The sequence below is a fragment of the Ascaphus truei genome, chromosome 3, assembly GCF_040206685.1.
Source record: "Ascaphus truei isolate aAscTru1 chromosome 3, aAscTru1.hap1, whole genome shotgun sequence".
NCBI lineage: Eukaryota > Metazoa > Chordata > Amphibia > Anura > Ascaphidae > Ascaphus > Ascaphus truei.
Window position 1 is genome coordinate 83,816,443 of NC_134485.1, and position 12,508 is coordinate 83,828,950.

The 12,508-nt window shown below is 43.6% G+C and overlaps 1 protein-coding gene across 1 annotated transcript in view; it reads right to left on the minus strand.

Annotated features, from left to right (window-relative positions):
* The window catches only part of SLC13A5 (solute carrier family 13 member 5), a 75,045-nt gene that overhangs the window by 36,290 nt on the left and 26,247 nt on the right, over nucleotides 1–12,508 (minus strand). The window contains exon 4 of the mRNA XM_075594429.1: nucleotides 11,603–11,817. Within this exon, the coding sequence (XP_075450544.1) occupies nucleotides 11,603–11,817 (215 nt within the window). The remainder of the gene's footprint in view (nucleotides 1–11,602; nucleotides 11,818–12,508) is intronic.

The window sequence follows — 12,508 nt, forward strand, 5'->3', positions numbered from 1 at the left end:
GTAGACGAGAGATACGTATCCAATGTTGGTATTTGCAGTATTTTGATCCAGAGGAAGGCAAACGAAAAATCCCAGTGAAACATCATCCATCCAATGATATCTCATAAAGGGAAACTACATTTCTAAGGCCGCGCTTATAGTGCCTGGCGACGCGACGTCGCTCGAAAACAAATGCATTGTCGCCGCCGCGTGCGCTTATAGTAAGCGCGACGGCGACAAAGCGACGGGGCGACGCGATTTCCAGAAGCTGGGAATATTTGATTTTTGAACCCCTCAATGCCCGGGTCGTCCGCGCCGCAAATCGAAATACAACTTTTGCTAGCGGCAACGGGTGACGTCACGCGTCGCCGTCGCGGGCACTATAGGCGCGGCTTTACTGACTCCAAATAATGGCAATCACCTTTCTCCCTGGATCGACATCCTTTCCATGTTTACTTAGTAGGTATATCCTTGAATACCTTTCCTTTCTAAAAAGGTACCAGTAGAACTCATAAAGAAAAAGAAACCCAGTATGGGCACTCGTCCGCTTTCTGGATGATTGGTGAAACAATGAACTTTAATAAATATCCAAATGAAAATAATGGGTGTTAAAATGACAATTAAACGCACGGGTGATCCTAATATATGAACGTTATGAGAAATGTTCTGGATCAATGATAAGCTTCCGGAATAGGATATATGTACCTATTAGGAGCGTATGATATGGATCAAAAATCCGCTGCCCTTAAATAGAGCCAAGTTATAGTGTTTAGCTAAATAATCACTGTCGCAGGAGTGATGCCATATATGAGCACCCTCCCTGATCCTCATGCAGTGTACTTGCTAATGGTGATGGGAAACCCTTGCCTGGTCTGCCACATTGTGTCTAGTATGCTAATGCAAAAAAACCTGATGCCCAAGTAGTAGCAAGGGAGCACCACAATATAGTGAGAGAACAAGTGACTCACATGTGTAAATATCATGAAATCAGTAGAGCAAGGGAAAGTACACGATGTAAGCGCACACTGCTAAGTGATGTAAGAATTCTGGCACCAGTATAGTGTAAGCAAGCAAACAAGTAGACTCTATATGAGTCTATTCGTAAACCTGCATAGTCTGGTGGCTATGAGAGTAATGTGGGGGCTGGTATTGAACAACCTAGTAAGCCCCAATGTTCACAGCTGAGACAACTAAAGCACACTGAGACAGACTACTGTATGAGAGTGATAGGGATCAGTACCCTCTACGCCTGGTGGTAGACGTAGAGGTTAGTGATCCCTATAGTGCTTTCCCATAATTTTTTTGCTGGTGAGTTTTCCCCTTTTTTTGCATATGGAGCAGCAGTTACTTTGATCCATTTTTGCTCCGTTTACTTACCCAATCGAAGGGACGCCATCGGGGGTACAGTATACCGGAGGAAGTGTGCAGTCAAGCAGAATTCAGACAAGCAGCCCCAAGGAGTTGCAGGATGGTGGCCAATAATGAGTAGTGGCAAATCCACACCGGCTCAACTGGAGACACAGGGTATAAGCAATTGCTCTAAACATTTCCCTTAGATGTCTCCTCCTGCCCTCCACTTATTATTACACATGATTTTACGGCACCAGTCTCCTTCTCAACCTGATTTCTAAGCTCCGTTATTACATATTGATATTTTCTTATGTGCCTTTTGGTTGCTCAACCTCCTTGAGCTTAAATTCCGTTCTTTTGTAGCCAATCTGAGTACAACAGATATCTCCTGGGCTGGGGGGCAGATAGACTAAGTGATGGGCTCTGAGGACGTGCCAGAAACACCCGAAGTCGAGGCTGCTTACTACACTAAGCGGGAGATTTGAATTTGCTCTGCTGCAACTTGCATCCAGTGCTGCTTGGAGACGCTGGACCAACTGCAGAAGTAGAAGTTGCTCTGGGGAAGTCATTTTGGTGGCACCTGACATCTAGGTGACTAGAACTCCTTATGTTTTAGGCCTTGATTATACAAGGTCCGGCAGTGCGCGCGGGCGCACTCCCTCGTGATGTCATTCAGCGCAGATGTGCACGCCCAAAACCTGCACTGCAGGCAGGATGCATCAGGAGGCGTGGCCGTGAGGGGTTCGCCATCATTGTCTGGACCGCTCACGTGACGAGGCCGCCACGTGCCAAATGAAAAATTGAAAGTCTTCTTGGGAAAAGCTTGCGTGGTCGCGCTGCAGCACTCTCGCCATGTGCAAACTATGAGCAGTTGCATTGGAGTATATTCATTTGTTAGGGCGGTGCGCAGCTCCCGCGTACCACCGGTATAAGCACGGCCTTACTTGTATAAGGGTTGTATGAGCTCTGTTGTGACTTTGTGCGGTGTCTGTTGGCTCCGACTCAAACAAACACCAATTTATTTGATCTCTGTGTCCTATCTGGTGCTTGATCCTGTGAAAGAGTCCTGGTGTCCCGTGGCAATTATCCCATACTAAACCTTCAAGTAGTTTACCCTCTGTAATCCCCCGATCTAGCTCCCTTTTTAAATATAGGCACCACATCTGCTTTAGTCCAATCTTGTGGTACTGAGCCTGTGGAAATGGAGTCCTTGAATATTAAATGTAATGGTTTGGCTATTACTGTACTTAGCTCTGTAAGAACTCGTGGGTGCATGTCATTGGGGACAGGTGCTTAATTTATGTAATCCCCCTCTCAATGGGTTACCAGTTTGCTGCAAGGGGTTAATAGGAGAGCAGCATTTGCAAGGCCCAATTCTGTGTTACCACAGGAATACTGACTTCACAGGGACGTATATAGGAGTGGAGGAAGGTTCTGGAAGGTTAGGTTCCTGGAGGACAAGAGAGGAGTCTCGAGGAGGAGAGATTGTTATGTTACAGATAGGGACAGTGCCATTTAGTAAGTATCCCGATGAGATGGCCGATGGAAACACGCAGGTACCAGAGAGGGGGAGACAAACATGCCACAGAGGGCCATATGCAGAGAGTTCCAGCATATCCACCTATGTAGCCTTCTCAATCAGTAGGGACGTGGCAGTTCCCAATCAGGAATGGGGTATAGTCGTTACTGCAGAGAGCCAGTTAGGATCTCATGAAGGGCCCAAAGTAGATTGTTACTCCGAAGGGGTCCCCCGTCCAATACAAGTAACACAGCCATGCATATGCACCTCCCTCTGTGTACCAAATATTACACAGCAATGTAAACTCCCTTGAAGCAGGGCAGGTAGGGTTAGATTTACTTTAGTTTTATCAAACCGCCTATGCACTTCTTCCTCAGTTAACCAATTGTTTGTTCGTATAGAGGTTGCGGCTTCCTCCTGTGGAACTATTTGTGAAAATTGATTCTTCCCTGTTAAAAACAGAAGGAAATAATTTGTTCAATACCTCTGCTTTTTCCTAATCTCCAATAATCTGCCTTCCCAACTCACACTAAAAGGACCCTATATTTTATTTACTAATCTTTTTGTTATTAAGGTACTTAAATAACTTTTTAGCGTTGATTTCACTTTCTATTGCAATCCTTTTTTCTTTTTCAATCTTTGCTAATTTGATTGCCCTTTTGCAACTTTTGTTACGTTCTTTATAATTCAGATACGCTGCCTCCGACCCTTGTGACTTTAAAACTTTAAAAGCATGCCTCTTACTTTTAATTTTTTTCCCTACCTGTTTATGTAGCCACATTGGTTTAGACATATTTCTTTTATAGTTATTACCCAGGGGTATACAACAGACGACAGAGAAGCCCAATGCTACATCCAACATGACAGAAATACACAGTAAAATACTTATATATTCTCTTGAAGTAGGGTCATTTAGTTTAACCCTTTGGCCAAAGCGTTGTAAGCTTGCGAGCCACGTCAAGGCAGACACCTGTTCGCAAGTCCTAACACTACCAGATAAAATACTAATATACCTCTATTAGGATTAAAATTCTCATTTACCTCTATTAGGAGGGAGAAAGACCACAGTGAGTCTATATCCAGCAGAATGAGGCACTTGCAAACTAGGGAAGTGGGGAGGGGCGGGCTTAAAACCTGGGAAGGAGGAGCCACTAACCTCCACCAGCTGGAACAGCTGAGAATGGGTTAACAAAACACAGAACCCCAGTAAGCTCTTTTTGGGAACCCCTGAGCCCCCACAAAATATCAAGTACGAAACGCGTAGGTGCGTTTACCTGTCCAATACCTGTGTGTTTATCAGCATGCAATAAACCTCACACCATTTTTTCATCTTTGGAGTGGCCTGGCTGTTTCTTGTTCCTGATTGACTCTCTCAGGATTCCCTGGCAGTGCGCCATCAACGCTCTCTATTCCTCTGGATCATCACAAGATGGATTGCACGCCGCTGACGACACAAGTGCCCCCTTGGTAGTACAGGTAAAAAGCCACAGTGCTTTTCATTTAATCCTGCGTACCATGGTCATTGACCACTTATTCCTATAACACTGGTCTGGGTTTGTGATACTGTAATTTAGTGAGGGTCTGGCTGACTCCACATTTGTCCCACCAGTTGTCAATCAACTTCATTGGGGGCACTCCAACGTTGTTAAGGTTAACCCTTTGTGAACCTACATTACACTGGATGTCCAACAAGGACTGGTCTCAATTTAGAGCATCACACTCATTCTGTTTCTATGTAATACCACTTGCTGGGCTGTCTATATGGTCATTGGTAACCATCAGGAGGAGGAGCGCTGAGACACGGAGCCCAGAGACTACCGGGAAGGGTCTGTGCATCACAGCCGGAAGTGACATCAGACCCGGACACCCGGAGGGCTGCGTGTTATCGCGAGTTGCAGCACATTCAAACTGTGTGCACCGGAGCGTTTTTTTGTGACCTGAGGGACAACAGGACCGTCAAGGATCTGCAGTATTCAAAGGGTGAGCATTTCCAATACTGTCTCAACCCTGGGGTACCCCTCTTCACTAATACCTGCCCGGGCAGTGCACAACCTACAGGATTAAGACTATCTATCAGGTTACTCCCGTTTTCAAACCCCTGGACACCGACCAAGTGATACCGTACATCCACTCCATCTGCACTATTTTTAACTACTATTTATGTATTGACTTTCCATTACTGTTGTCCTAGAGGGAATTCCTTGGGACAAGTTTATTTAATAAAGAACATTAGTTTAATCACAACCCCTACTGTCTGCGCTTCTCACTTTTTTCTTTTTGTTGTCACGTTCACATTAGGGACTGGGGGTTCCCTATCACTAGAAGCTGCACACACCACCGGTTTGTGATTACCTATATTTTATTTATACATTACCTATTTCTAGCAAACCCTCATTTGCACCGGACTGGTTCATGTCACATGATTTTTGTTTTTTATTTTTTTGCTTTTTATTTTGCTTCAGTGCCCATATTCAAACTAACATCCCATTCGGCGCTTTTACACACTTTTTTGTTTCTACTTGTTGGTCACAGCAACAGATTGGTATGTCTACCTTCCTAATAATGGAGTCCCCTACCACCACAACCTTTCTTGTTCTCTGAGTTTCCTGAGTGCCCTCTGTGCTGCAGGAACTATTCCCCTGGTTGCTAGAGGAATCAGTCTCCCCCAGCTCAGACAGCGAGGATGTAGAGGAGCACAGCAGCATTTCTTAGCAGCATACCAGCTAGTGGATCGCCAAAATGAGGGATATAAGGATGCATCTGTGAACTTCTCTTTACACCTTGAGAAAGTCCTTTACGGACGAAACGCGTAGGTGCGTTCCTACCATTGTTGTTTTTTTTGCACTGACCATTAAATCACTTTTTTAATACCTATCCCTGTTTGGAGTTACCCTCATTTTGGCGATCCACTAGCTGGTATGCTGCTAAGAAACGCTGCTGTGCTCCTCTACATCCTCGCTGCTTGTGTTTACCCTGAGAGGACTGCACGCTGGAACGGATCCACCCATCAAGGACACCACTAAGGAAGGTAAAGGGCCCTGGCCCATTATACTATTACCCTCCAGTGCTGGACTGATTGAGTTATTTCCCCAGGGTGTAGTACACTATCATTAGGAGACCTATTTTGGGGTACCCGCGTGGGGACCACCAGGCCTCTAGTTTCTCACCCTGGGATGTTATGGATTATACTCTATGTCCTTGAACTTGGATCCATTATGGAATATGGAATTATCATAATTACAATGAGCTATTTATGGTGATGCACCAAAACACCATTTACCTATCTACGAATCCCCCAGCTCAGAATTGGCATACATCTTCCTCTTCCCAATAATTCCCCTTCTAACTGTTAGCCAGCTACCTACCTCGTTCTGGTCCTCCCTCCCTCTGTGACACTGGTCCCTTTCAAGATTGTCAATGTGCCTCAATGTTGCAGGTTGCCTCTTCAGATCAGCAAGTTGAGACTCCAAAGAGATCACCTGCTCACACAAAATAGCAAGATGTGCATTGAGTGACATTCTCAATCCTGCTCATTGTTGCACTATGGAGTATGAAGTGCTAACAAGTCACTATTCTTCAATATACTATACCTTGTTTCCCACCTTCCTTGTTCCAACTCCTCTTGATCTAACTCCACACTTAATACACAACTGCACTTGAAACACACCTATAATTCAGTCACACAGCTCAACACACGCAAGCTCAGGATTCGCTACAAGCCTCTGTTTTTAAAGACAGACACACATCAATCAGGTGTGTTAGGTAAGCAATCAACTAACGCACACCCACTGCAGGCTCATTCAGGCAGAAGGAAAAGAAAACAAAAAATAAGTTTGCTACAGAAATCTAGAAATCATTAAATTGACATAAACGGGAGAAACCAACCATAAAATCTCCATCTTTCTAAATATTATGCTATTGGTAATAAAGTAGCATGGCAAGTTACTAGACCAGTGGTTTTCTATCTCCTACATGAAAACCGCTAATCTGTATACTCAAAATGATTTTATCTCAAGTCTAGGTATCAAGCTTCTGAGATTTGTGGCTCTTTAATCTTTGGTATTTAGCATTGTACGAATAGAATAACTGCTCCCAGCTTCCCCAACTGCTAAGAAAAGAGCGATAGGAACAGAAATTGTGCTGCAGGCCAACAGAGTTGTTCTAGATTACTTACCTGGTAACCAAGGCCCAGATTCATTAAGCTGTGATAGGCTATTTTTGCATGACTAAATAAACACAATGTTCATTGTAACGCTTATCCACGTAAGAGAATAACATAAAATGAAGCCAGTTTTACACATCTAAATAGAGTATTGTTCATTTGTACTGCTGTCACTGCTAATGATCTGCAAAAGAGATGTTTCCCCTAAGTAAATATATCCACTAAAGGCCGTTCAGGTAAATGCAGGGAATTAACGTTATGTTGTGAAGGTCATACCTAAAAGTGGAAATGCTCCCATTTAGACTCTGAAATATGGGTTTTGGTCGAGAATAGAAGTTTGTCTCCTGCAAAATACATAGTTCAGGTTCTGTATAGGAGTATCGCAATATTGTTAGATGGGTGGAGCCTAGCATCATCCGTCCATGAGGTAGCGAGAGGAGGGATCCCCAAAGCGGCGCGGACGTCATCGAGGAAGTAGCTCACTCCAGTTGCGGCCGCGAAGAGAGGGAGAGAGGATTGAACTCACCTCAGCAGTCTGCATAGGATCGCGGACTTTCAAAGCTGCGGATGGCATTCTAATAGCACGGGCCAAGACATGCTACAATGTGACTGTTATATGCCTTGTGCTTTTTAAATAAATTGCTGGTTTTTGGTACTGTGCCATGTATATTGTTTATTTTAAGGGCACTGATTGGTTCGGAGGTGACGTGGGATACGAGGATTCTGTGCATCATCTGATCAAGATTAAAGATACCAATTGACGTATGTTATCTTTTTAATTGCTGTAAGTAGGCAATCTTAAGGGACTTTGCAGTGACCCAAGTATAAGAAGTTACTGCGCAATGGTCTTTTTCTTTTTTTGCTTCATTTACAGTAACACCATATCTGGAGGAGACTGAATACATACAAGGACTCTGCCTGGACTGATTAGCTACACCTGTTCGGGAGTGGTATTTATACCTTAGTTGCGCCAAGGACATTGTGTTCTCTTATTTTTGTATTAGTTGTACAAGTCATCTGGATAGACTTGTTATATTGTCCATTTCTGGAATAAGTGACTCCATGATCACAAGTTCGTTCTGTGGAGCAGTCACATGATCACGATATACTGTGACTCCTCCACCAACCAATAGGTTAACAAGTATTTCCCAAAGTACTTAAGTGTGTGTAATATCTAAATATATAGTTAGACCTACGTATTTATTCATACATTTTTTTTACCAGGAAGTAATACATTGAGAGTTACCGCTTGTTTTCAAGTATGTCCTGGGCACAGTTATGATGACAGATACATGGTTACAAATACATAGTTACATTAAGTGAACAGGGTATACATTATATACAAGACATTGCATGCACAGTTAAAGATAATATATTATAGGCATATGTAACAGTTACAGACCAGATTAAAATGTGGGGCAGCTTTAATTTTGAAAGAATTTGGACTGGGGGTGGCTGTGAGAGTCCTGGTAGATTGTTCCAGTTGTTGGATGCACGGTAAGAGAAGAAGGAGCGGCCGGATACTTTGGTGAAACTTGGAACCATGAACAGTCTTTTGGAGTCAGATCTCATATGATAAGTGCAGCATGTGGTAGGTGTGAGGAGCCTTTCAGACAGGCGGGTAGCTTGCCCTGAAAGTATTTGAAGCCAAGATAGGAAAGATGAAATTTACGCCTAGACTCAAGTGATGACTTAGCTAGTTTTTTGAGCCTTTCGCAGTGATGTGTATTGTAGTTGTATTGGAGAACAAAGCAGAATAGTGAGTTGTAGAGGGTATCAAGTTTGCCAAGGTGAGTTTGGGGTGCTGTGCCATATACTATGTTCCCAAAGTCTATAATGGGCATCAGCATCTGCTGTGCGATGCGCTTTCTGACCAGCAGACTTAGGGAGGATTTATTCCTATATAGTACACATAGTTTGGCATAGGTTTTGGATATCAGGGTATCAATGTGCAACCCAAATGTTAAATGGGAGTCAAGCCATATGCCCAAATATTTGAAACTAGTAACAGGGGCTAGGAGAGCTATTAGAGTTTGTTTGGAGCTCATTCACAGGAACCTTTAGAAATTTAGCCTTGGTCCCAAATACCATTGTTACAGTCTTGTCAGTGTTAAAAACAGTTTGGTTTGGGAAATCCAATTTTGAAGTCTCAAAAAGTCAGATTGAAGTACGTATCCAAGGTCGGAGAGGTTAGGAGTGTGTGAATATAAGATTGTGTCATCTGCATACATGCGTATTGAAGCTCCCTTACAAGCTGTAGGAAGATCATTAATGAACACTGAGGAGAGTAGGGGCCCCAGAACAGAGCCTTGCGGGACACCATAAGTGATATCCAAGAGGTTGGAGTTAGTGCCCGAGAGACACATGTAGGGATCTACCTGATAGGAAGAAATAAAACCAGTTTAAAGCATGTTTCCCTATTCCCGAATACTGGCGTTTGCTTCGCAAGATAACATGGTCAACAGAATCCAAAAGCCTTTGCTAAATTTAGAAATATTGCACCAGTAAGTTATCCCAGTTCCATTCCACACTGGATCTCATTGCAAACTTTTAGGAGGGTAGTTACCATAGAGTATTTGGGGCGAAAGCCAGATTGGAATTGGCTAGGGAAATTTGTCTTGGTATAGTAATCTCTTAATTGGGAGTGAACACATTTTTTTATGACTTTGGATAGTATTGGGAGAAGAGAGATTAGCCTGTAGTTGGATACAGTGTTTTTGTCCCCACTTTTGAATATTGGGACTTCTGCCCGAGTTGTCCCAATCTTTGGAAGTATCAAAACAAACCCGTAAGAGCCATGTATAAACACCTCTATTCAAAATAGGTATATAGACAGAATGGTAGCACACACTGAAGAAAAGACTCAGCAGGCTCAGCAGTCTCACCCCTGAAGAATGTCCCCCTGGGGACCGAAACGTCGGGCATATGTGTGCATTTTAGACCCAATAAACCATTTTTATGTTATTATCTCTTGTGCTGTGCCGGTATATTGGATCTCTAGAGATCCTCACAGACTAGGTGAGATATTGTACCCTTTATGTTATTATGTTATGTTTTGGATTTATAGAAAAAAAATCAACAGAGGTGGTAGACTAATACAATAGGAAACATCTAAAATATTTGGCATAGACATAAAGGATTAGACCTAAATATGAAAGAAAGCCAAAAATCAATTAGGGTCAGAAGTTATGCAGCAGATAAATGGGCAGACTAGGTGGGCTAAGTCGTTCTTCTCTTTAGTCAAATTATATGGGGGAAATGTACCATCCTAACAAAGTGCGAATAGAAGTTCGTTTTATCGCATTGCTTAATTTTTCTTTGCGTTTTTGACAAACGCAAGAAAATGTTTCTTAGGCCAGCGGTGCGCAAACTGGGTGGGGCGCGACCCCCAAGGGGGGCGTGAAACTGAGTGCGGGGGGGCATGGGGTTTACAGAGGCCCCGCACGCTTCCCTAAGGCACTTAAATTAAGTGCTTGGGAAGCTGCAGGGTCTCTGTAAACCTAACTTACCTTGGCTCCGGTGGCTTCTCACAAGCATCGCCATGGCCGCAAAGTCATGTGACGTCATGTTGCTATGGCAACGTGACGTCATGACACCGGGGCCAACACTGGAGCGGTGGGGGGGGGGGGGGGGGCGGAGTAAAGGGACCGCAGGCAGGGGGCGCAGGGAAAAAAGTTTGCGCCACCAGCCCACCCGGTTGCATGAGTGCCTGGCAGCATGGCGGCGCGTGCAGCGACTACAGCCACGATCAGCAGTCTGTAGGGGAGCTCAAGCGGAGTGCAAGGGGCAGGGCCATGATAAGGCATATCTGCACTGCCATTGGCTGCGCGCCGCAACGTGACCGCGTCACAGCACAGGAAGATTAAATTCTTATCTTACCTGCCAGCGTACGCGTCACAGCACTTTGCGCACACACACACACAGCCACTGGGGCCTGCCCCTTAGAGGGCTGTGATGTGTGGCGCGCACACCATAGCGTGTGCCGTCATGACTGCCGGGGACTCAGCATTACATTTGATGCAAATTTTTTGGCCAGAAATGTGTACTGTTTTGTGCTCTGTCAACAGCCATATTTCTATAGACAAGCCTGGGATGGGGCATTAGTTCAAAGGAGCAAAGGTTGATCACTGAAAATGGAACTCAAGTTAGCTTTTAAGAACAATCACAGCATTTAAGTCAATGTTTTATTGGGGTGGTTAAATAAGTCATTTTGTATAACAACATGCCGAGGCCATGGCAAAGCGATTGCTTATTTAAAGTGCTTCCTATTCCAGCATTAACTAACTGTGACAGCAATACAAAACCAAAACCATTTCGTGATAGCCAATGAATGTACCATTTGTATACTATGAGAATTCACGTTTCTCAATTAATCAGTTACTCTTAAAACCTAGAGTGGTTGATGAATCTTAACGTAGTCATTAGGAACTCCTGCAATAATGCTTTTCTTTTTTTTTGGTCAGCATTTCAAGCTAAACGCCATAGTGGAATCTGCTGATGCCATTATCCAATTGAAATGGAGAATGTCATTGATTTGTCCACTAGATCTGCATTGGATTTAGTCAAGTTTAAAACAAAATAAAAGTACTTACCCTGTACAGATGTCAGGGCCATGGAATTTTTTTCCTCTAGCTCCATTCCCGGATTAATCTGTCCTTCCGAGGACTCCAAGATGGAAGGATCCTGCTCTGCGGTGTTGAGCTGGCCCAGAACGGCCTGAACGATTGGAACCATCATGGCTGTGGTGGCCGTATTACTTATCCACATTGACAGGAACGCAGTGACCCCCATAAATCCCAACATGAGCCTAAAGATATCACACCATGTGGGAGGACAGAGAGAAAGGTGTCAACGTGAGTGTGAGACTTTGTACTCAGGCTCTACTTAATTACCACCAATCCACCAAGATCTCTAGCTACAGAGATAGCCCGGTGTTACTATGGCACTGCCTAGCAGAGGAATTATGTCTCATAACCGACGCTTCCAGAGACCATACTATCCCGATGTATGTACAGTATATAGATTGTTGGACATTTACAATAAAATAAGTTGTGTATTTAATATTTAATATTTTATGCAGTAACTCTAGTGTCCAATCAAATCTTTCTGCTTTACTGTGTAATTATTTCCCAAAATACGGTGAAAGATCACAGAGGTGGCCTAAAAGACTCCTATTTGCACTCGCTAGACCAGAATTGCTAGGCTAGGAAAAATTCAATCCTCGGAGTTGCCCCCATAGCCATACATAAACAATTATAAAATCACATTTATTAAACATATATACAATAAACCTTTTGTCTAAAACACCACTATGTGGCTCCAGGAAAACACAGAGAAAGTGGGGGTTGGGGAATAAGTGCTAATAAAGTTATCCAAATCATGAGAGACTATAATTGTGTACAGGATAATATGTGAAGTGTCTATACACTCCTTGAAAGGCTTCCCACCACAATCCTCTATTACTATACTTAAGGCATATAACCTATATGGTGTGGACA